The sequence below is a fragment of the Nelumbo lutea genome, chromosome 5 (assembly GCF_056320005.1).
Source record: "Nelumbo lutea isolate HS-2025 chromosome 5, American lotus-T2T, whole genome shotgun sequence".
Classification (NCBI taxonomy): domain Eukaryota; kingdom Viridiplantae; phylum Streptophyta; class Magnoliopsida; order Proteales; family Nelumbonaceae; genus Nelumbo; species Nelumbo lutea.
In genome coordinates this window covers 3,817,378-3,840,809 of record NC_142688.1, presented here as the reverse complement: position 1 = coordinate 3,840,809, position 23,432 = coordinate 3,817,378, and the positions used below count along the sequence as shown (strand labels likewise).

Sequence of the window (23,432 nt, the reverse complement as noted above, 5' to 3'; positions counted from 1 at the left end):
TATTCCAAGTGATACCAAGCCATTTTGGCTCCTCCATTCAGAAACATTGCAAGGTAGTTCATATGAGATACATAGGAGGTGAAAGCTAAATATTAAATCATATTACAAGCACCTACATTTATTTTATGCACAAAGCAAGTTATTTCAGAAATGTAACAACTGAAGGAGCAGCCTAAAACAAGGCCTTGCATTCCAACTGAAACTCTATATAAAGTCCATGCATCTCTAAATGTCATAAAAATGCTGCGTATTATATCCACATACAGTTAAATATTAAACAATAAAGATAAATCATATTAACAGCTCTTAAATTTTATTTCATGCATAAAGCAAGTGATAGAGATTAGTTCAGAAATGTAACATATTTCCAGTCCAAATAATATTGTCAGGAACTCTCAAATACATTTCTCCATTAGATTTTAAATATATGCCATATTTATTGTAGCCCACTTGAGAGCCAAAAGGACAACAGTTATGTGACGGTTATATTAGAGCAACAATCTAGAGATGATCTAAAATCCACACGGCCAGTCAGACTGGTAACCTAGTCACAATCCCAGTTCAGGTTAACCTCTAGCCTGCTAAGTTACAAAACACAAATCAGTCAACAACCCAACCCAGACAGTGGCACCATTGACCCATCTAACTCATTCCATGGGTTACCATTTTTGTATTATTTTATTTTTGAAATTCTTATATTGGTGGCATCAATATAATGCCAAAGGCTAGGACCGTATCCACTATCTAGCCCACCCCAGATAGCTGGTACTAAACATTGGGTAATGATCTTATGACATCAAGGGTTGAATCATTGACTCAGACGGTTTGCCAGCTGAAAATCATCTCTTTCTTTCTTTTCTTTTCTTTCTTTCATTTTTTCGGGAAGAGAGAGGGGAGGAGGATAACAGGAAGAAAGGAAGGCCAGGTCATTCCAGATTTGGTCTCCTGTTATTGTATCTCTACATAAATGAAGATACATACATCAATATTTTGAGTAGTTACCCCATTGACTAGTTCCTTTAGCCCCTTTTAGTTTCTAAGCAATCACCTTTTAGCCACCAACCGGCTAGATATTGATAAAGGCACTAGGTGTCTACTGGCATTAGAAAATGAGTTATCCAGTGGATTAAAATGGGTATTTGAATTCATGGGGGTTTAGCTGTCCTCACAAAGAGATGACATCCTTGACATCCAAACTAAACTCTTAGTTCTGCTAGGTTCCGAGAACACCAACTTAGTGTCACTGTCATTCATAGAGCTAAGAAGGCCCCTCCATCTTTTCGGAGTCTACAGAACCTTGTATCTTATTCTCCTATAGCAGTCTAGTTCAATACAAAATTAGTTTGATTGCACTAGGAAATCCATCAATAAAAAGAAATACAGTAATAGATCCAATCTGCAAATCATTAGGAAATGACATGCGGTATGCATAGAGAATTCTCTCCACTCGCAAAAGGTGGGTTTTATATACATAGGAAAATGCAAGTCATCAACAAGGTATTCTACCTTTTTTTATTTCTTTTGAAGGGCTACACAACAGGGGGTAGCCCATCCCCTAACCCATAACCCCCCCCACCCAGGTGCAGTTGGGATTCAATCCCAAGTCACCGCTGTGGGATTCAATCCCAAGTCACCGCTGTGGGATTCAATCCCAAGTCTCCGCTGCAACCAGCAGTAGACCTTACCAACCAGCTGGTTGGCACCTTGCCAACAAGGTATTCTATCTTGTATCATGTGACTTGCATATATTGGTCAAATTAAGTTGTGCTAGCATGTTTTGGAACGTTGACACCATATTAACATGCATTCCAGAAGTTAAAATAGTGGTGAAGGTAAACAATAGCCATGGTATCATGCTCAACAAATAAAAGACATTCTTCCAACAAGGAAAAAGCAAGAAAGACAAAATTGTCTGAGTTTGATCATCAAGCACTATGAATCTGAAATCTAGAAAGTACCATTCCAGATCTTATTACCTGACGAAGTTGGTCTTCTGTGATATTGAAATGCAGATTGCCAACATACAACCTTCTAGCTCCTCCTGAATAGGGCCCAATAAGACCACCCACTCCTCCAACTACAGTTGTATTTGACTGGACCAGATTCTTCTCAGCCTCTGATGGCTTAACCATCACTGGTTGACCAAGAAGTGGTTGACCCGAGAGTGCTATTGCCATAGGGACAGACATTGCATCATAAAATTCAATATACCTGAAAAAAGGCCAGTCGAAGATCAAGTACCTATATGCAACATGTAATCCAAAATTAAACATCAAAAGCTCACCTAATTATGAAAAAGCAGATATTGCTGAAAGTCTATAATATCCATTTCTATGCACAAATGTACAAGAAACAAATTTTATTCAAGTAGGGCTCAACTACTAGTTTTTTTTTTTTTTGATAAATAATATCACATTTCATTAAGATCAAGAGAAAGATACAGTCCCTTGGAGAGGCACGAGATGCTGGCATGCCACCTCTCCAACACTGGAAACCAGAAAAACAAAACTATAAAACTATAACAAGGAGTACATGAGTGCTACTCCAAGATTGCAGTTAAGCCCAAAACAATGTTTCCCTATTTGTCCCTTATTTTGCCAAAAGTATCAGCTAGAGCGTTCGCCAATCTTCCCACCCACTGTACTGTAACAGACATGTTTCTTGTCAGCCATTTATACTTCTTTAGCTCATTCTTGTAAATCCATGCAACCTATGAATTATTTAACCACCCCACTACTATCTTAGACCCTCCTCAATCAGCATCTTCTCCACACCAATTCTTTTGCAAGAAGGGCTCCTTGTATGACGGCTAACAATTCTGCCCTAACAGAATTCCCTACTCCCAACGGGCCAGAGTAGAGAAGGATAACCTCTCCAGCCTCATTTCTTAAAACTCCTCCTAGCCCAGGGGGCCTTGGGTTGCCCTGGCTGCTCCCATCAAATTCCAGTTTCAGAAAACCTTGTGGAGGGGGGCCCCAGATTGTAGAAACCCTGTCCTTTATGGAAGAGCAGCTTGCTACTGCTGTCCAGTTCCTCCATAGGTCATTAAAGGAGAAGGAATGAAATAGTTTCATAGATTTTAAACAATGTATCGCCATGTTTAAAATGGCAATCCTTCAATGCTTGGCTGCTTCTTCCCTTCTCTTGGAATAATCTTGAATTCCTTTCTTCCCACACTGTCCAGATCAATGTTGCTCGTGCACACCTCCATTCTTCTTCCTCTTTTATGGGGCCATGAGAAGGTAGATGAATTGAACAGCAAACTTAAATCTGTTGGCATCTCCCACCTACACCGAAATAGAGAGAAAAGCCATGCCAAAGCTCTGCAGTGACATCACAGGATAGAAATAAATGATACCAGTCCTCACCATGAGATCTGCAAAGGGTACACATGTTAGGAGAGATACAAATAAAGGGTCTTCTCTTTTGTAGGTTATCCATGGTGTTGACTTTCCCGTGGCACACTTCCCAAGAAAGTCATTACCTTAGGGGGGCCTGTTGAGGGGAGGTAATACAAAGTGACTTACACAAGGAACCACAGGAAAATAACCCTTTGGGGTGAGGGGCCCAAATCCTCTTGTCTGGCAAAGAAGGATCCAACCACACTTTTTCAAGGAGGCAAAGCAAATTAGCCAAGCAAACAGCTTCCTCATCCCTTAACCCTCGATGAAAACCCAAATCCCAAGACAAGGCCGACGGATTTAACGGAGAAGGAAGGAACTTTGAAATTGCCTCATTTTTAAACCAAGAAACAGAAAACAAGGAAGCAAAAAGATCTTTAAGAGGGAGATCCCCAATTAGGAAACTTTGGTAGACCTTCTTGATGCACCAACATCTCATCCATTCTCTGAGCATCCATGAATACTCTTCACCACTTCATGCCAAAGCCTCTCTTGCTCCAAAGGCCATCTCCATAACCACTTCCCTAGAAAAGCCAAATTCCTGTTAATCAAATTTCCTAAACCTAATCCCCCTTCCACTTTGCTTCTACCCACAACCTCCCCTGGCTCACAAAGGAAGTCTCTCATCAATTTTTCTAATTTCTTCGCTTCCCTAGGCGGTATCCTAAAGACCGAGCGGTAATAAGTAGGTAGGTTTGTAAGAGTAGCTCTTATCAATGTTATCCTTCCACCCAACGAGATGTAGTTTTTCTTCCACACCGCTAACCTCTTCTCAAACTTCTCTATGATTGGAGTCCAAAACCTACTCTCCCTAGGATTTGCCCCTAATGGAAGCCCAAAGTAGGACATAGGCCAAGAGGAAGTAGAGCATTCAAGGCAATGTGCATTAGCCTCAATCTCCTCATTCTCCAAATTAATCCCCACCATGCAGCTTTTTTCCAAGTTGATTTTCAAGTTGGAAATTTCTTCGAAGGTCTTAATCAACTCCTTTAAGTTTCCCACCTTCTCACTAAAGCCTCCATAAAAAAATATCATTAAATCATCTTCAAACTGAAGATGGGTAACTGGAACTTGGTTTCTGCCAATTTTCCAATCCCTTATGACCCCTTTCCTATCAGCCCTAGTGATAATTCAACTAAAAGCATCAGCTACCAAGGTAAAGAGAAAAGGTGAAAGAGGATCCCTTTGCTTAATGCCCCTACAGGCTGGAAAGAAGACCCCAACCACTCCGTTTACTAGGATGGAAAAATGACAATTACTGACACAACCCATCATCCAACTGCACCACCTTTCCCTAAACCCACAATTCCTAATCACCTTTAACAGAAACTGCCAATCCACCGAATCAAAGGCATTCTCTAGGTCCAGATCTTGCAAACAAAACCTCTTTTCCTAGATCTCTTCATTTCCACCACGCACTCATTTGCAATCAAAATCTGATCAATTATCTGATGTCCTTGAATGAAGGCCCCTTGGGCTTGACTAATGATGAATGGGAGGGCTCAACTATTAGTTATAACCAAGCTTTATAAACAATATCCAAGAGACACGCCATGTGAGAGAGAAGTGAACAATAAATGCAAAAAGCAAGGTTCAAAGTATCAAAATGTATTAGGGTGTATCTGTCGATACATAGCACGTATCAGCAACCCCCGATACGCCCTTAAAGTGGGTGTTTTGGGATCTGAGCTGGTTCAGGGTGTAGATGGGTCTTAAACCGACCCCTTGAACAAGTTAAAAAAAAAAAACTGCAGCTCAATACAGGCTGATACAACCCAAACAACATACCGGTCTGTATTGTTATTTAGAACCTTGGTATAAAGGATCACTACTCAGGCACAACACATAAATTTTACATTTTTTCACTTATGGCAAAACGTATTTAAACATAGCTAAATCCTGAAACCAGCAAATTTGGTAAAAAGGTAGTGGTGAGTTGGTTAAAGAAAAATGGCTGAGTTCTGTGGCAGTAACTCATGAGCGAAGCCAAGCAATGAATGGGAGAGGTGGGTATATCCAAATGAGTTTACAAATCAGCAAACAGCTTGGCCATGCAAAGGGTGAATGGGGAACAAATGTTTTGGGAGTTACTCTTGTACATATTTACTATTATTTTCATTAATCAATAAAGCTCCACAGTTATTTTTCAAAAAAAAACGAAAAAAAAAAAAGAAATTTGGCATCAACAAAGTATATGACATGTAAATTTAGTAATAATAGTAGTGTAAACCAGCATACACTTGTGGAAAGCAAGAAATAACTCAATGTGACCATTTCCAGTACCTTGGTTCAATAATTCATAACAAGAGACAGATTGAGGAAGACACCACCCAGAGAAATAGAGCAGGTTGGGCAAAATGGTGGGGCACCTCTGGACTATTGTATGATAGGAGAATATCACGTAAATTGAAAGGAAAATTCTATAAAACAGTTGTAGTGCTAGCTGTCTAGAGCAAGGTGTTGGGCAGCCAAGAAACAACATGTCCAGAAAATGAGTGTGGCAAATGTGAATGCTATTATGGATGAGTGGAAAAACTAGAAAGCATACAATCAGAAATGAAGCCATCCATAGAAACCTAGGAGTAGCTCCAATAAGTGATAAAATGAGAGAGAGAGAGAGAGACTGAGACTGTAGGCTAAGATGGTTTGATCACGTGCATAGAAGACCACCAACAGGTCCAGTTAGAAGAAGTGATTTGTTACAAGTGGAAGGGGCTAGAAGAGTTGGGGGAAGACCAAAATGATTTTAAATAGAACGGATTGGCGAAACAGGATTAATGTAGCTGACAAGTGACAACATATAGTTGGGATAAAGCATGGATGATGCCAGCCAATGGGTGTCAATTCTTTTTTAGTCCTTACAACCATTTGTTGCCTGTTAGCAACTAAATTCCAGTGATTCTAGTCCTACCCCCGTCCTACCAGGTATGGGTGTCAATTCTTTTTTAGTCCTTACAACCAGTTGTTGCCTGTTAGCAACTAAATTCCAATGATTCTAGTCCTACCCCCGTCCCACCAGGTATGGGTGTCAATTCTTTTTTAGGTACTGACTTGTGTGCTATGCCTGTAACAGATATGCCGGCTTCCCATCCAGGAGGTTCTGATGCAAGATAGAGGGTGATAGTGGAAGGAGGAGAGAAGGTGATGGAAGGAAGTAGTAAGGGGGAGGTGGACAGAATTTGGGAGTTGATCTGTACAATGATGGAGGAACTAAAAAAAAGGACGAATTCTCAGAGAGATGATGTAACCAAAATAAGTGTGAGCAGGGTAAAATTCTTCCTCAGACATTGGCTGGAAAGGGTGGAGAAAAGAAAGAGGATGATTGTTGTACTAGGAAGGGGGGGGGGGGAGGAGGAGGAAAGGAACAAAGAAGAAAAAAAGATCTGAAGTGGAAAGGCTAATCTCAGACATTGAGGGAGATTTAGGATTTAGTGGTAGAGGGGATAGGAGGAAGGGCCTAAAATGCGGAGATTATGGCCTTTTCATGGGTGTTTTTGCTATTTTGTCTCGATGAAAATTATTAGCTGGAATGAAAGAGGGTTAGGGAGTGCAAGAAAGAGAAGGGTAATCGAAGACCTACTCCGAAAAGGAAAACCTGTATTGTGTTGTTACAAGAATCCAAAATGATGGAATTAGATGGGAGATGGGTGAGAGTTTTTGGAGTACTAGAGGTTTAGGTTGGAGCTCGTCTCCTTCTTGGGAAGCCTCGGGGGGGATCGTAACACTGTGGAGGGAGGATGTGGTGGAAGTAGTGGAAGAATTGATAGACAGATTCTCGGTTTCCATCAAGTGTAAGGATGTAGAGGATGGGTGTGTATGGGTCTTAACCAATGTTTATGGCCCTAATTCCAATAGAGAGAGGAATGAGATGTGGGAGGAACTATATGCAATCAAGGGGCTATGGTATGGCCCTTGGTGCCTGGGCGGGGATTTTAATGTCATTAGATTCTCTGATGAAACCAGTAATCCCCAACAGGTAATTACAACAAGCATGAGGAAATTTAATGGTTTTATTGAAGAATGTGAATTGAAGGAAACACCTCTGCTGCAAACCAGTTACACTTGGTCCAACATTCAGGAAACCCCTTTGTGCTCGAAGTTGGACAGGTTCTTATTTAACCTTGCCTGGGAGAATAGTTTGGAAAACTTGATTGCTAGAGCGTTACCCAGGGTCACTCCGATCATTGTCCTATCCAGATAGGTACCGAGTTTTTTCCTACAAGACCCAAACCTTTTAGATTCGAAAATATGTGGCTTACCCATCCAGATTTTGTGAAAAAAGTGAAGGAATGGTGGGGTGAGGAGGAGAGGGGGATAAGATGGAAGGGGATCAAGTTTCATAAGAAATTAAAAAAGTTGAGAGCCAAAATAAAAGAGTGGAATAGAGATCATTTTGGTAGAATTGTTGAGCAAAAATTGTGCCTAATCATTCGAATAGAAAACTTAGATGTAAAGGAATCTTAAAATGGGTTGACTGAGGAGGACAGAGTGTTAAGGAGACAATTGAAAAAGGATTTGGAAGAGGTGTTACTGAGGGAAGAAATCAGTTGGAGACAAAAATCTAGACACAAGTGGATTAAGGAAGGCGATTGGAACACTAGATTTTTCCATGATTTGGCAAATGGGAGACGAAGAAAGAATCTTGTGACCAAGCTAGAGAAAGGAGAGGAGGTGATTACCAACCAGGATGACATAGACAGAAAATTTGTGGACCACTTCAAATCAATTTATAGAAGACCTTTGAGTGAGAGAGTAGTCGTGGAAGGGGTGGAATGGCCAAGAATTGATGATGGAGTGGCAAGGTGGCTGGAAAGGGATTTAGAGGAAGAAGAGATTAAGAAAGCTGTCTTTCTAATGGATAGATCCAAGGCTCCAGGTCCAGAAGGCTTTACAATGGGTTTTTATCAAGACTATTGGGAGGTATTGAAAGAGGATTTAATTGAAGTCTTTAAGGAATTTGCAGACAATCACATTATAAGCCCTGGAATTAATGCCACCTTTTTGGCCTTGATACCTAAGAAGAATAATGCCAACCATCCAAAAGATTATAGGCCTATTAGTTTGGTGACAAGCATCTATAAAATTCTAGCTAAAGTGCTCTCGTTGAGGATCAAAACAATCATCCCTTCTATCATTAGTGAAACCCAGGGGGCTTTCATTCAAGGGCGACAAATAACAGATCAGATCTTAATTGCGAATGAGTGTGGAGGAAACGAAAAGGTCTAGAAAGAGAGGTTTCATTTGTAAATTGGATCTTGAAAAGACCTATGATTTGGTGGACTGGGAGTTTCTATTAGAGGTTATGCGAAACTGTGGGTTTGGGGACAAGTGATGTAGTTGGATTTTTGGGTGTATCAGTACTTATCACTACCCTATTCTAGTAAACGGTGTGGTGAGGGACTTTTTTCCAGCTTGCAGGGGTGTCAGGCAAGGGGACCCACTCTCACCCTTCCTTTTTACCTTAGTAGCTGATGTAATTAGTAGGATCATTACTAAGGCTGACAGCGAAGATGCCATTAGGGGTTGAAGAATAGGGAGACACCAAGTCCCCGTCACCCACCTTCAGTTTGCAGATGACCTAATGATCTTTTGTGAATGAGCTTTTAGCGAAAAGGTAGCAAACCTAAAGGAGCTAATCAAAGGATTTGAAAGTATTTCTAATTTGAGAATAAATTTGGAAAAGAGTTGCATAGCGGGTATAAATTTGGAGGTAGGGGAGGTCGAGGCTATTGCGGAGTGTCTTGAGTGTTCCACCTCTGCTTAGCCTACGTCATACTTAGGGCTTCCTTTGGGAACAAATCCTAGGGAGAGTAGATTTTGGACCCTAGTGATAGAAAAGTTTGAGAAGAGATTAGCCTCATGGAAGAGGAATTAAGTCTCTTTAAGAGGGAGAATTACCCTAATAAGAGCTACCTTGGCTAACTTACCTACCTATTTTTTGTCTGTTGTTAGGAAACCAGTTAGGGAAGCTAGGAAACTGGAGAAGTTGATGAGAGATTTCTTATGGGAGCCCGGGACAAGAAAAAAATGATCACTTGGTTAGAAATTGTGTGCAAAAGTAAAGAAGAAGGGAGTTTGGGACTTGGGAGGGTAACTAGAAAAAACCAAGCTCTGTTAGGGAAATGGTTGTGGCGATGACAATTGGAAAGAGAGAGATTATGGCATGAGGTGGTGGGAAGCATTCATGGGAGATCAGAGAATGGATGGGATGCTGGTGTATCAAGGCAAGCTAACCTAGCAGCACCTTGGAAGGTCATTCACAACACCCTTCCTTAATTCCTCAATTTTATCAGGTATGAAGTTTGTTCTGGCAACACTGTTCATTTTTTGGAGGATATTTGGATAGGAGACACACCTTTAAAGGATTTGTTCCCCTCATTATTTTCTGTTTCTTTGTACAAAAAAGAGGTGGTCTCGAAATTTGTCTCACCTTTGGGAACACCCTTAGATCCTACTTGGGATTTTGGGTTTCGTAGAGGACTTAGGGATGATGAAATTGAATCTCTTTCTGTCTTGCTTGATTGTCTTAATTAGGTTTGTTTGGATCCCTCCAAGCCAGATAAGAGGGTATGGACTCCTAAACCCAATGGAAGCTTCACTTGTGCTTCTTTCTTCAAGTCCATCTCTCAACTTTCTACTCACCAACACTTTCCGTCAGAAGAAATTTGGTGCATGCCAATTCCCCAAAAAATTATGGCATTTTGTTGGAAAGTATTCCATGGGAAAGTAAACACTCTAGATAACCTACAAAAGAGAAGACCTTTCCTCTGTGTTTCTCCTAATTGGTGTACCCTCTGTAGAGCTCACGATGAAGATTGTAACCACCTATTAATATCTTGTCCCTTTTCTGCAGACCTTTGGGCTTGGCTACTTTCGTTGTTTGGGAGTAGTTGGAGTCTACTAGAAGAAGTTCACATGCTCTTCAACCATTCTACCTTTTATTGGCCTACAAAAATAGGGAGAATTATGTGGAGATGTGCTCGTGCTGCCTTGATTTGGACTCTTTGGGAAGAAAGGAATGTTAGAATTTTTCAAGAAAAGGAAAGGAGCAGTCAGGAATTGAAAGACTATGTGTTAAATAGGGCAATACCTTGGCTGAAGACCTTATAAATCTTTCATCAATTTTCCTTTAATGACCTTTGGAGAAATTGGTCAGCAGTAGTGAGGTGTTCGTCCTTAAAGGACAAATCAATTACAAGTTGGTCTCCTCCATCTGAAGGCTCACTAAAGTTGAATTTTGATAGAAGTAGCATGGGTAATCCAGGATTATCCGGAATGGGGGGTGCTTCGAGAAATGAGAAGGGAGAGATTTTGTTGCTCTACTCAGGTCCCTTGGGAATTGGGGACTCCATCAGGAAAGAACTTTTAGCTATTGTACAAGGGGTACAATTTGCAAACCAACTGGGGGTGCAACACCTAACAATCGAGGGGGATTCCAAAGTGGTGGTGGGTTGGTTGAAAAATCCTGAAGAAGCTATGTGGCGTTACAAGAATGAAATGAAGAAATTTAGTTGGTTGACAAGGAATATGTTGGTCACTGTACAGTGGGTAGGGAGATCAGCAAATACTTTGTCAAATATGTTAGCTAAGCAAGGGGTAAATAGGGAAGAATTGTTTTGGGCTTAGTTGTGATTCTTGCTTTTCCTTCCTAGTTTACTTGTAAGATTCAAGGAGGGGTGTAGCTCGCGCCTCTCCTTGGGATGTTGTATGAACTCACTCTAAATCTACTTCTGAATTAATAAATTTATTATCATTCATCAAAAAAAAGATAAAGCATGGATGATGATGATGAAATTTGGCATCAACACTTCAATGAGTCAACAAATCAAACCCAACCACAGGCACTGAAAACTTTCTATCATGAACTTTATGAAATATTCTAATCAAGAAATAAGGTTTTTTTTTGTAATAACTCATTTCCTTTGTTCTACATGCAATCAAGCCTTAAAAAGAAAGGAAAAAAATACAAATGAGTGAACCAAATGCCAACCTCACCGTTACATAAAATTCATTTCTAACAATGAGCTACATCAACCCATATTTGTCTGAAGAAAAGGTTCAGCTTACCTAGATACTAAGTTGTTATTAATATAAACCTAGCCATAAATTAAAAAAAAAAAACATTCTTTTGTAGATTTTCTATGACATGGCAATCCCACAAAGCATTCCAGGTTCATATGTCATTCTTATAAACTTATAACTGTGTGATCAAAATTAAATTAATAAGGCCCACAATTAACAATTCTTTTAAATGAAATTTTAAAAAATATCACATAACAATAGAGAAGAAAAAATTACCCAACTCCCTTTGAACGTCTTGAATTGCGATCCATTATGAGACGCACATCCCGCACCTGAAAACGGTAAACATAGTGTTGTTAACAAGAAAATAGATGGACAACTATGATAACATATACAAAATGTTCAACTTACAAAAGACAATCTCCTGACAAGATAACTTTATAGTTTAATCATTGGCACCATGAAAGGCAGCCTATATGATTGCCTGTCACGTTTTAAGTGCACCATTAAACTCACTAAATGCAAAAAAAAAAAGCACAAAAAGAACCAATAAAAGAATGCTTCATGGAAGACACAAAATAACACAATGAGAAGTAAAAATAATGAAATAATGCATCTCAATCTTAATAATACACAACTTTCATAATAGAAGCAACATGCAAAATAAAATGGGAAACCAAAGTAAAGTGAAGGATTTAGTACATCCAGTTTTAGTCCTTCATTTTTCTAATCCTATTAGAACGGAAAAGAGTGATTTTAGTATCAATTTGTCAATGTTCGATTATATAAATAAATTCAAATTCAGTTATAATTTTTAAATACCCATCAGACATCAAATCACCATATCTCTAGTCAAATTCGAATCTTGCTTGATTTGCTTCAAACTCACTCCACTTACAGGACTAACTGTGATAATGCGGGTTAAGTCTGAGAGCAGCCACTTCATGCAAGAAAAAGCCAAAGCAAGACCTGTATCAGAGCCACCTCTTTCAAGATGCTGGATACGAGGGACCAATATTGGTAATGGTTTGACCCCTTGACCATAGGCATTTTATAGGTTGATTGGAAATAGTCTAGGGACAGTGTTGTACTTTATCCCTGATTATTAATAAAATTGTCTTTAAAGTTACCAATAAAAAAATAGTCTAGGGAATGTGTAGAAAATTGCAATAAATAAACATGCATGATATGTACAGTAAATAGTGTATTGCATTTATCCCTCTATTGACAGTCAAACTGGGCATTTTATTCATTCATTTACTGATCCATTCCCCATTAAAGAGTTACAACTTTTTGCATGTTTTTAGAACCAGAGCTTCCCCACAGTTGGTAGGTCTCATCCAGTCTGTGCTGGTTAGTGTTTATCGAATAGTCCTAGAATTGCCAAATAAGCCTAGCATTTTAATTGCCTGGTTCTATGCTTTCTGTGGTTCTTTTTATCAGAAACTCCTTTTATGTGTGGAGCTGATTGTCCTGGGCCGCTTTCTTGAAAAAGCAAACATGTTCAAGAGAATATTCCTTTTTCATGGGGGTGGGGATTGATAAGTAACCCAATAGAAGACATTCAAATATAGCATAATGCAACAACAAAATGCACTCAAAACTCAAAAGAATAGGGTGCAAGAAAAACAGAAAAAAAAAGGTAATAAATATGGCCAGATAAGAATTTTGAGTATGAGAGAGAGAGAGATAGACCTTGCCGGCCCTTGAAAAGAATTCATATACATCCCTTTCATCTGCCTTCAAACAAATCTGCTCAAATCACTGAAAATAGCAATTAGCAACAATTCATGCCTTTGGGGGGGGGGGGGGATTTGGTGAATAAAATATTGAAAATGGCACCATAAAAGGAAATTTTGTGACCTGATAAGCAAATACAGTCCTTTGATCTCGTTCAGGATCAGCCTCTGGCTCTGCCACTTCCTCCTTTTTCTCTTTATATCGCCTGCAACATAGAAATCTCAAATATCAACCAGACATGATGAATCACTGCTCTGTATATTTATCATCTAAAAAGTACATCATTTTCACAAAAACTAAAGCAAGATGATAAGGTCATCCATAAAGCAACCTCCAAAAAAACAAAGCATTCCATATGACAAGATACAGAATATTTTCAAAACGAAAATTCCTGTAACAGCGGCATGTTTCTTTCTCTGACAGCACATCACAGGTTATGGTGACATGACCTATGTAACAAATGTAAATGAATAGTTTCTGACTTGCAGAATATATAAAGAACTAACCAGAACATGAACATTAATTAATATCAGTAACTGAAATATCAAGATTCTGGTATCTAACTACTGTAAGTGTAAAATCTAGAATAAATCAATGAAGCAGTAACGGCTATTTCCCACCTTTTCCCTGTTTGACTAAGAAGTCTGAAAACAGCAAACATATGACAGTTATTAACACCAGATTATGCCAACTACAATACTGAGCAAAAAACTCTAGTTTATCACATCTGCCATCAGTTTGGAGCATGAGCTGTGTTGCAGTAAAACAAGAGATATTCCAGGAAAACAGAGAGAGACGGAAACTATATTGTTATGGTCTAACTATATGTTGACTAATGAGCATAGCACAATCACATCATCATTTTGATCACCATGGATATAAACATGTATTTGACTGGTTCTACTAGACCAAAATGTTTAATAGTCAAGATATAGTTAAAAGAAGGAAACACACCAAGGAGAAACCAAGCAAGCACATGTAAGAAGCTACTAGCCATTTTGTATGCAGCAAAATTTTTAGAGATCAAAAGTGTGAGAACAAAGGAATAAAACAGAGTCAAAGAGAAAAATATGTAAAATGGATATAGTGGAGAAAATGAAAGGCAAATGGAATTGCCAAGGAACCTAGCATAGCAAGAACCTAAAAATGCCCCCAAATAAGTAAGGACTTCAGAAAACAACTCGCCTATCAGTTGCATGCTGAAAATCTTGACTTGCGTATGGCACAGAACCTACAAATAATGAAATTTGACAGCTGCCAAAGGACCTTAGTTGAGCTACAGGCAGCCCAAAATCCTATATCTTTGTGAACAATTATCAATAGAAGTAATAATCATTTATAATATTTTATCGAGCACAAGTTTTATCAAAGATCTGGCAGCCAATTGAACACCAATTTTCCACACAACCATCAGAGGACGCAGTATTTCTGTAAAGCAGAGCCCTTTACTCCCTCACCCGCATTTCTGCAACAGAATAAATATAATTAAGCTGCTGTGTTCTGAGCTGGATGATAACCAAATCATAACATACATCACCCACTCCTTGTCAAAAACCTCGAAATGCTTAAGACTCCAATCTTGCAACACAAGCTTCTAAACTGTGATAAGTTAAGGAAAAAGGAAATTTTAAGACCCATGACCTGAATTCCTGAGCCTGGCTCAGTTTCCAGAAAGATCATCTGAAGATTGCTCTAGCATATCTGCGAATTTCACAATCTACTTTTCAATATTCAAAATTTCCAGCACCGATAAACAGCACAAGTAACAATATGAAACTTGAGCATCACTTTTGCCAGAATAAGTGCAAGAAAAAAATAATAATTTCGTTGAGATTAAAAAAAAATTCAAGTGAAAAGATTTTTAACAAGAAAACCTATAGATTTTAAAGGGCCTCCAGCCAGGAGGAGGCAAAAGAAGTGCTAGTGATACTTGGTTCATCTCATATGGTGTCTGTATCAACTTGGATGGAAAATAGACCATGAACAGAAATTTACTAAATATATACCAGAATTTGGACATTAAAGAATCCAAAAAGAAAAGGTATAGATAAGAGAAGAAGAATGAAAAAAAATTCAAGGACAGAAAAGCATCTAGTAATTTGGATTCTCTTGTTTCAATTACATTGGGCAGCAACAACTTGAGAGACCTGTGACATTGATCATAGCATTTTTTTAGAAACGTAAAGTACGAGAAAATTGTAATTGTAGGTTTGATATCTGTTTAGGGGTTGTTTGCAGTGTGGGAGCATTCTTTTAGGAGAGAAGAGAGTTGTCATCTTGTTACTAGCATTTTACTGTATGTATCACCATAATCTTCTTTGGTTTTAATGGACACTTATGATTGCCTTTTCCCATGGGCATAAGCAAAGTGCTAGATTATATAAGTTTTGTATTTGCTATTTGTTTTTGGAATTTACTTTTCAAACATAGTAATGAATGTGGTCAATACATCCATGGATTTTCCTTCATGAAATAAAAAAAAAAGAATAAAACATACCATTTCCATTGATCATTTTTAATTAATGAAAATAAGTTAAATTATTGTAATGAGGTAGTACTTGGTTTTCTCAAAACAAGTAAGTCATCATCTAAGCCTTATCCTAACTATATAGACTCAACTACACGAATCCAGTTTTCCCATTCTTTTCTGTTTAATGTCATATTCATTATAAATTGTGAACACTTAAATCATTTCCCACCTCTTCAACTTGTAACAGATAACTATATTCTTAAGGGTGCTGTAAGATGATCTTCTATGCACGTGACTGAACTTCTGGCCCTACTTCATAGTTTTTCCACTCATCCATCTCAGCATACACATTTTTTCCAGTCATTTGTTGGACATGTTGTTCCCTGATTGCCCAACACTCAGCTCCATACAGTATTGCTGGGCATACAACTGCTTTATACAAATTTCCTTTTTAATTGAAGTGGTACTTGCCTATCGCATAGGACTCCAGATGCACCCAACACTCAGTTCCATACAGTATTGCTGGGCATACGACTGCTTTATACAAATTTCCTTTTTAATTGAAATGGTATTTGCCTATCGCATAGGACTCCAGATGCACCCCCTCCAATTTTGCCCATCTTGCTCTAATTATATGGGCCACATCCTCCTCTATCCCTCCCTTGTTATGAATTATCAAACCAAGGTACCAACAAAGGTCAAATAAATAATATTAAGTGAAAAACAAAATTTTGCTTTCTTTGAATTTAACAACTTTTGCTTTCCAGTGGACTATTTGGAAAGAGAGAAAATAGCGAGGGTAATATGAAAAAAGTAATACTTATCAAAATATATATATATATGAAAAAAGTAACGCACATATCATGCAGGAAATTATGAAAACATAATAGCTTCCTCCAATGATGTCAGTCATTTACCCAACCAACCATGTGATTCTTTTTTATTGGAAACAGTTAACTTTCATTAATACAGAAGTTTAAAGAGTTCACCTGTCAACCACCTACAAGTGTTGACCCCTAGTTTTCTAAAACATTACAACATAGCCCAAATTAAATTGTTTCTAAGAGTCCCTTGCTTTGCCAAGGTGTCAGCTAAACCATTAGCTAACCTCCTGGTCCATTGAAGGTTGCCCCAGCTTCCTTTGCTAAGCAAGAAATTTCCCTCATTTGCTGTATGTATGTCCAAACTCTCGAACTCTTTATTTGCAGCCAACCTATTAGCAGTTTAGAGTCTCCTTCAAACTCAAGATTGTAAAGTCCCCATTGCTTAGCTAGTCTCAAGACTTTGAATGGTGCCCAGTGTTTTAAAAGCACAAGGCGCAAAAAAAGCGCAAGGGCCAATTTGCGCCTGAGGCGCAAGGTGAGGCGCATGCCTTTCTGAAGCAAGACGCAAATATGCAAAAAAAATGCTAAAAAGTTTTAAAAAAAGTCAGAAATTTCAAAAAATATTAAACATAATATTAATAGAAAAATATAAATTTTAATTTTAAAATAAATGTTTTAAAAAACCTATTATCAAAAATTAAAATACATAAACATAACATGTAAAGTGTATTCAAATGAAAATTTAAAAATATAAGCATTTTCACGCATGTAAAACCCACAATCTCTTTTTCCTCAATTGCAATACTTCAATGTATATTGCATTCTTGATTCTATGAGTCGCCTTTGTACCATAAGCCTTGAGGCAAGCCCAAACAAGCCCATGTTAGGGTCTTAAATTCTTATTTCTCACATAAAAAAATAATGATTTATAACTTTAATTGCCTTTTAAGAAGATATTTTATTGGCTAATGTTGTCCATTCATTCATTCCAATAAAATATCTTCTTAAAAGACAATTGAAGTTATAAAATCATTATTTTTATGTGAGAAATAAGAATTTAAGACCCTAACATGGATTTGTTCGGGCTTGCCTCGAGGGGCATGGTCAGGGGTCTGGGAGAGAAGCCCCTGGCCCAGCTGTTAGGCTCAAAAAAAGCAAAAAATGCTGAATTTTAAAAAGGCACACGCCTGGGCTGAGGCGCAACGCGCATCAGCCGCAAGCCTTTTGAAAGGGGTGCGCCTAGGACCTGGGCCTGTGCACCTAGGACCTAGACCCAGGTTACCCAAGGAGATTCCATCAAAATTGGACTTCACTCTTTGTTGCATTGAAGGAATCCATTGCTCCTGGATCACATTCTTTGTACTTGTAGAATTTTCCACTACAAACCATCCTCTAGAGATGTCCTCAACTAAGTAGTCTTTAAATAGCTAAGTCGGTTTCAACCAATGTATAACCTTAATAGTTATGCAAGCACTTGCTCCTTAGATCTTCCAATCCCTTGAAAATTTGTATCATTTCTTTCTTCCCAAATTGACCAAAGGATAGCTGCTCTTGTGGTTCTCCACATCACTCTTCCCCTATTCTTCGATAGTCTAAAAAACTTGGGTCAAAAAGGCTTGCCACATCCGGGGGAGGAGTCCACCTACAACCAAAGAGAGTTTAATAACCAATTCCAAACAAAAGAAGCAAAAGGACAAGACAATAGTAGGTGTGTAATTGTCTCACCAAAACCTAAGCATAAGCTACAAATATGAGGTGACAAGTAGCAATTTGACCTTCTTCTTTGAAGCTTGTCTAAAGTGTTAATTTTTTGGAGCATTACCTCCCAACAGAAAACCCTTATTTGGGGGGGGGGGGGGGGGGTAAAGGGTTATGCCAGACTTCCTTCATTGGAAAGGGACATGCCAAATTAGAAGACTAAAGAAGAGCAGTGAAGGAGGAACAAAGTAAAGGAACAAGAAGGGGACACTGACCAAACTGGCAAATCCTACTGTCCAAATAAGCATGATCTAGAAACATGAAACTGAGAAGAGATATAAGGTCATCCACCATCCCCATTTCAAATTCCCTTAAGGCCTTAACCCTCTTCTCAAACCCAAATCCCAAGAATTATCATTCCCATATATAAAGGATATTACTCACCCTTTATTTTGGGAGAGAGAATAAATAACTGGAAATCTATCTTTTAAGGGAGGTATCCCTAAACCAAACGTCTTCCCAAAAGAGCACTTTAGCACTTGCACAAGCATCATACCTGATGTACAGAAGGAAGACAATATACCAATATACTATGGTTTGTTTTCCAAGAAGACGACCGCAATGCCCTAGGGTCAAGAGTAGCATCCTAACCATTATCTTCCATGCCATGGATACTAAAAATTACTTTATGAGTTTACCATATTCCAAAGGCAATCTCCATAACCATTTCCTCAAAAAAACCAGGTTTCCAAGTCTAAGATTTCCTATACAAAGGCCCCCACTATCCCTACTTCTAGACACCACCTCCCATTTCACCAAATGATCCTTCTTTGTGTCCTTCGACTCCCATAGGAAATCTCTCATTATTTTCTCCAATTGATTTTCCACTCTTTTAGGGATTTCGAAGTGGATAAGAAATAAACTAGTAGGTTAGTCGAGGTTTTTTTGATAAATTTTTTATAAATAAGTCAAGGTTGACTTTACTAAGTTTATTCTTCCTCCTAAAGAAATGTAATTTCTCTTCCACCCTACAAGCCTCTTTGAGAATCTTTCCAAAACTGGGTACTAGAAACTTTCAGAGTTTGGGTTCCCCCCAAACGGAAACCCAAATACAGTAGCGACCAATCCCCTACCTCACAACCCAACAAGCTAGCAAGGTTTTCCACCTCTTCTCCCTCTTTATTTAACCAATCACATGATTCTTTTGCACAGGAAAACGATAAAACACAATCATTGAGATAGTTATCTACCACCTAAGTATCAAAGGATATATGGGCTTGCTACATTACAAGGAATGCAAGCTAGTTCTTATGTTGCTCCCTTATTTTTGGCATTTTCTTCTTTTTCCTTTTTAAAAGGTCCTCTTTTAATGTCCTCCTCCCTCAGATCTCTAATACTGCAACAGCACCTCCAAGGTGGTAGAAATAGTGGTGGGTATGGAGATGGAAAACTAGCAAAGTTCTTTTTCCATCTTGTATCTCCCCACTTCTTTTGCAACTCTATGACAGAACCCTTGTTTTATGCACAGGCAAGAGATTATAGAGTGAATGTGTTGATATTCATTGTGTTGCATGTTCGGTTATCGTTCTTTTCTGATTGGTAACAATCAGAATTATTGCTGATTATGAAAAAAGAATGATGCGTAAATAAACATAATGTGCCAAGAAAACCTTAACATAGGCTAGCATGTGCTAACCATTAATTATTGTTGATTATGAAAAAAGAATGATGCACAAACAAACATAATGTGCCAAGAAAACCTTAACATAGGCTAGCATGTGCTAACCATTCCATTGTATCATACTATCATTTTATTTACAGACACTCCCCTGGGGGTTGTCCCCCAAAACAAATAATATTTTTAAAGGTCCCAAAAACAAATTATTTCTATTTACCTCTTGCCTTGTCAAACCATCAATCATACTGTTAGCTGATCTTCAAATGCAATTAAACGTTGCACTTAACCCCCTTGCCAAAGATATTAATCCCCTCATAACATGTCTATATTTCCAATACCCTATAGTGCCGTTTTCAAGCCAACCCACCACCACATTCAAATCCACTTCTACCAATTATCCACTCTTATAAAATCTCATTAGCCTATAGGTCCAGAAGATGTGACCATTGTGACACCAAGACAATTTCTGATAATTCCCCCAATTCCTGACCAGCCTGGATTTCCCAAGCTGCATCCATCAAAATTTCGCTTAACCACATCATGGATCAAGGGAGACCAAAGTGGGGATGTATAAGATCTGGCTGAAGAGGAAAAAAGTAATCATCTGCCACCCTTTGAAAAAATAGAAACATTGATATAGAATGGGGAGAAGATTGGTGCGATTTTTATCTACCATTCCATCTTTGCATTGGTGCTTTAAATTGGCACTTTTTCATTTGTATTAATACACATTAAAATAGTATGGACAAAAGGAAAGAGAGGCAAATCATAACATCTAAAGGAGGACACAATGCCACTAAGAGCAAAATATCACACCTTTAACAAAAAACACTTTATGCACTAAAGAACTTCTCACTAAAGTTCATATCTTACATCTCAAAGTGCTCCTAAATTTATTTCTATTCAAGGAAAATGCCATGAAACTCAACTTTAATGCATAAAAAGCTACAAGCAAAATGTCTCAAGGCTCACCTTTACAAGCTCATCCCTAGATCTTGAGTGTGCCTCACAAGAAAGTGGTCTTGAAAGATTATTTGTCTAGATTGATACCTAAATATATAATTCACTATAGTCATAAGCTTGGGTCTTTTTAATGTTTAAACACTTGTAATGTTGTACTTCATACTGAATGTTTGTCTAGGAAGGGTTGAGAGTTTGCAGTTGCTGATCTGTAATTTAGGTTTTAATATCCCCACCACCCCTAAAAAAACCCAACTTATTTGTAGCCGTTTCCTAGAAGAAAAAAATATATATCTAGATTCCGTTACAGATCATTAGAAATTGGTGGTAGCATCATTATTTTCAACTATGTAAACGAAGGAAGAAGGAAATCTTAATTGAGGCATGTAAAATGCACATGCACATATATGCCCTTTATGTAGCTCTTGTCTTTTAATTCTCAACTCTTCTCAAGTTTATTTATTTTAATGCTAAAATCAAATGAGGGCTTGTGAAGTTTAAGCCTCACGCACATTATGGCTTAAAGAAGTTGTAAGCTCCCCCCAAGACATTGATATTAATATTATTGTCCTTGGATCAAAAGCTCTGCTCAAGGCTACAAGTGCACCATCTCAAGATACTTTTGGACCATTCTCAAGCATCAATATATGCATGAATTCCTCAAATACACGGTATTGGACACTAAAAATGCATCATACATGATCAAACCCACCAACTTCTCATGTACAGATAGTGTGAGCTACGCTAAGAAACTTTCAAGATCGAGAACAATTTGCTAGAAGCTTCCAAATGCCTCCATTTGAACATTTAATGGACAAACAAATGCCATAATATTACACAACGTGCATAATTCAGCAGTTACATTCGAGAATATCCTCACCAGTATGAAGGGACCAAAAGAGTACCTGCTATCTCGATCCCTTTCTCTCGACTCCCTCTCCTTTTCTCTTTCCCTGAACTCTCTGTCTCTCTCGCGCTCTGCATCCCTATCACGGTCACTGCGGTGCCTTTCCGAGTGGCTCCTGCTCCTACGTGATCGTTCACGTTCTTTCTCCCTATCTCGTTCGCTTTCACGATCACGCTCTCTTACCCTATCGCGTTCTCGGTCTCGGTCTCGGTCCCGGTCCCGGTCCCGGTCTCTTTCCTTGCCACTCCTCTCCTCCCTATCCCTGTCTTCCCTGCTGTTTCTATGTCGTTCCTTCTCGCTCCGCTCCCCATCCCTAGAGCGGTGGTCAGGAGATGAACGGTGACGTGAGGAACCTCTGTCTCTGTGCCTGTCGCGATCACGGGTGTCGTCGCCGGATCTTGCCCGCTTCGAACGGCTATCCAGATCATCATTGTTATCGTCGCTCCGATGCTTAGAGCTCCGGCTCCGATCTTTTTCTCCTGATTTAACCGCCCGGTCGTCACCATTCACTATTTCCTTGTCCTTTGGCCCTTCCGGATTCTCAACTGTTTTTTCTAAATAATCATACTCGTCGAACTCCATTCTATGATCTTCGAATAAAACAAGGCCGTTAAACGACCTTGTCCAAAACCCTAAAAGTTGTTAAGAATCTGCAGCAGACGATAAATTCATCAAAAGGAAAAAGAAAAAAGTAGAAACTGGAATTGGAACATGAAAAACGCAAAGGGGAAAAAATCAAATATGAACTTGAACTAAGGGGTCAAGAGACAAATTAAAAAATAAATTAAGAAACCCTAGAAATGAGAATGAAACAAGAGACAATTAAAAGAAAGGAGCGAGATGATGGAACACTGGTTATAAGGAAGCAGAGCAGAGTGTCTGTGACTGTGAGTTTGCAAGGTTCACCTGTCTAGGGCCAGGGGAGAGCAAATACCGAAGTAGAGTTTAGCTCAGAGTGACAAAGGCCGAAGCAGATGAACATGAACACGATTCACCGAGCGAACGGAAAGATGGGCTTCTTAATTTTAGTGGGACAAATCCAAACAAGTAAAACCTAGCGATAGTTCTCACTTCTCACCATCACGTGATATGCAATGGGCCTCGGATCAGACCTGGATTCGATCCCCGGTCTCCGCTACAACTGAGCCGGTCGGCGGTTGACGCTAGGCCGGCTAGGGTCTCTAATCGGGTCAGTGGGGCGAGGGGAAAAAAAGGAAAAAGCTCATTGGACCTTTTTTTTAGTTGTAAATTACAAAGACCCTTGTATTATAGGGTAGGATCAATTATGTTTACCCTTTTAACTTTCTTTTGTGACAAAGCCTCTTCAACTTTCACTTTGCCACAAATACCTCATAGCAGTTTAGTCAGAAGATTGAATGTGTTAAATTACCGAAGCATCCACTTAAACTTTTCTTATCTTCATTTTCTTGCCCTTTTCTCAATTGATCCAAAAATATCTTTCATTTTCTCCAAACTAGCTAAAGTAACAGAAATCATTCAGTATTATACAAAAACAAGTTTCCTTAAATTATGGTTTATTTCATTGTCATTAAAGTATCTCTTCATCCTAAAATATAAAAAACTATCCACTCCTTTCTCCAATAAATCAAGAAAACCAAACGAAACTTTAAATTTATATTTATCAAAAAGAAACCTCTATCATATCATTTGAATATTAAATCTAACAAAAATTGCAAAGATTTATTAGAGTAACTAAGAAGGTTTCAATATT

At 38.6% G+C, this 23,432-nt stretch overlaps 1 protein-coding gene across 1 annotated transcript in view; it reads right to left on the bottom strand.

Moving 5' to 3' along the window:
- Positions 1-22,921, bottom strand: part of LOC148849894 (Splicing factor, CC1-like protein) — a 28,410-nt gene extending 5,489 nt beyond the window's left edge. The window contains exons 1-6 of the mRNA XM_088946257.1: positions 22,607-22,921; positions 21,699-22,350; positions 13,287-13,368; positions 13,119-13,175; positions 11,700-11,755; positions 1,977-2,211 (exon numbers count right to left, since the gene is read on the bottom strand). Of these exons, the coding sequence (XP_088802383.1) occupies positions 1,977-2,211; positions 11,700-11,755; positions 13,119-13,175; positions 13,287-13,368; positions 21,699-22,282 (1,014 nt within the window). The 5' untranslated portion in view covers positions 22,283-22,350; positions 22,607-22,921. The remainder of the gene's footprint in view (positions 1-1,976; positions 2,212-11,699; positions 11,756-13,118; positions 13,176-13,286; positions 13,369-21,698; positions 22,351-22,606) is intronic.
- Positions 22,922-23,432: the final 511 nt, after the last annotated feature.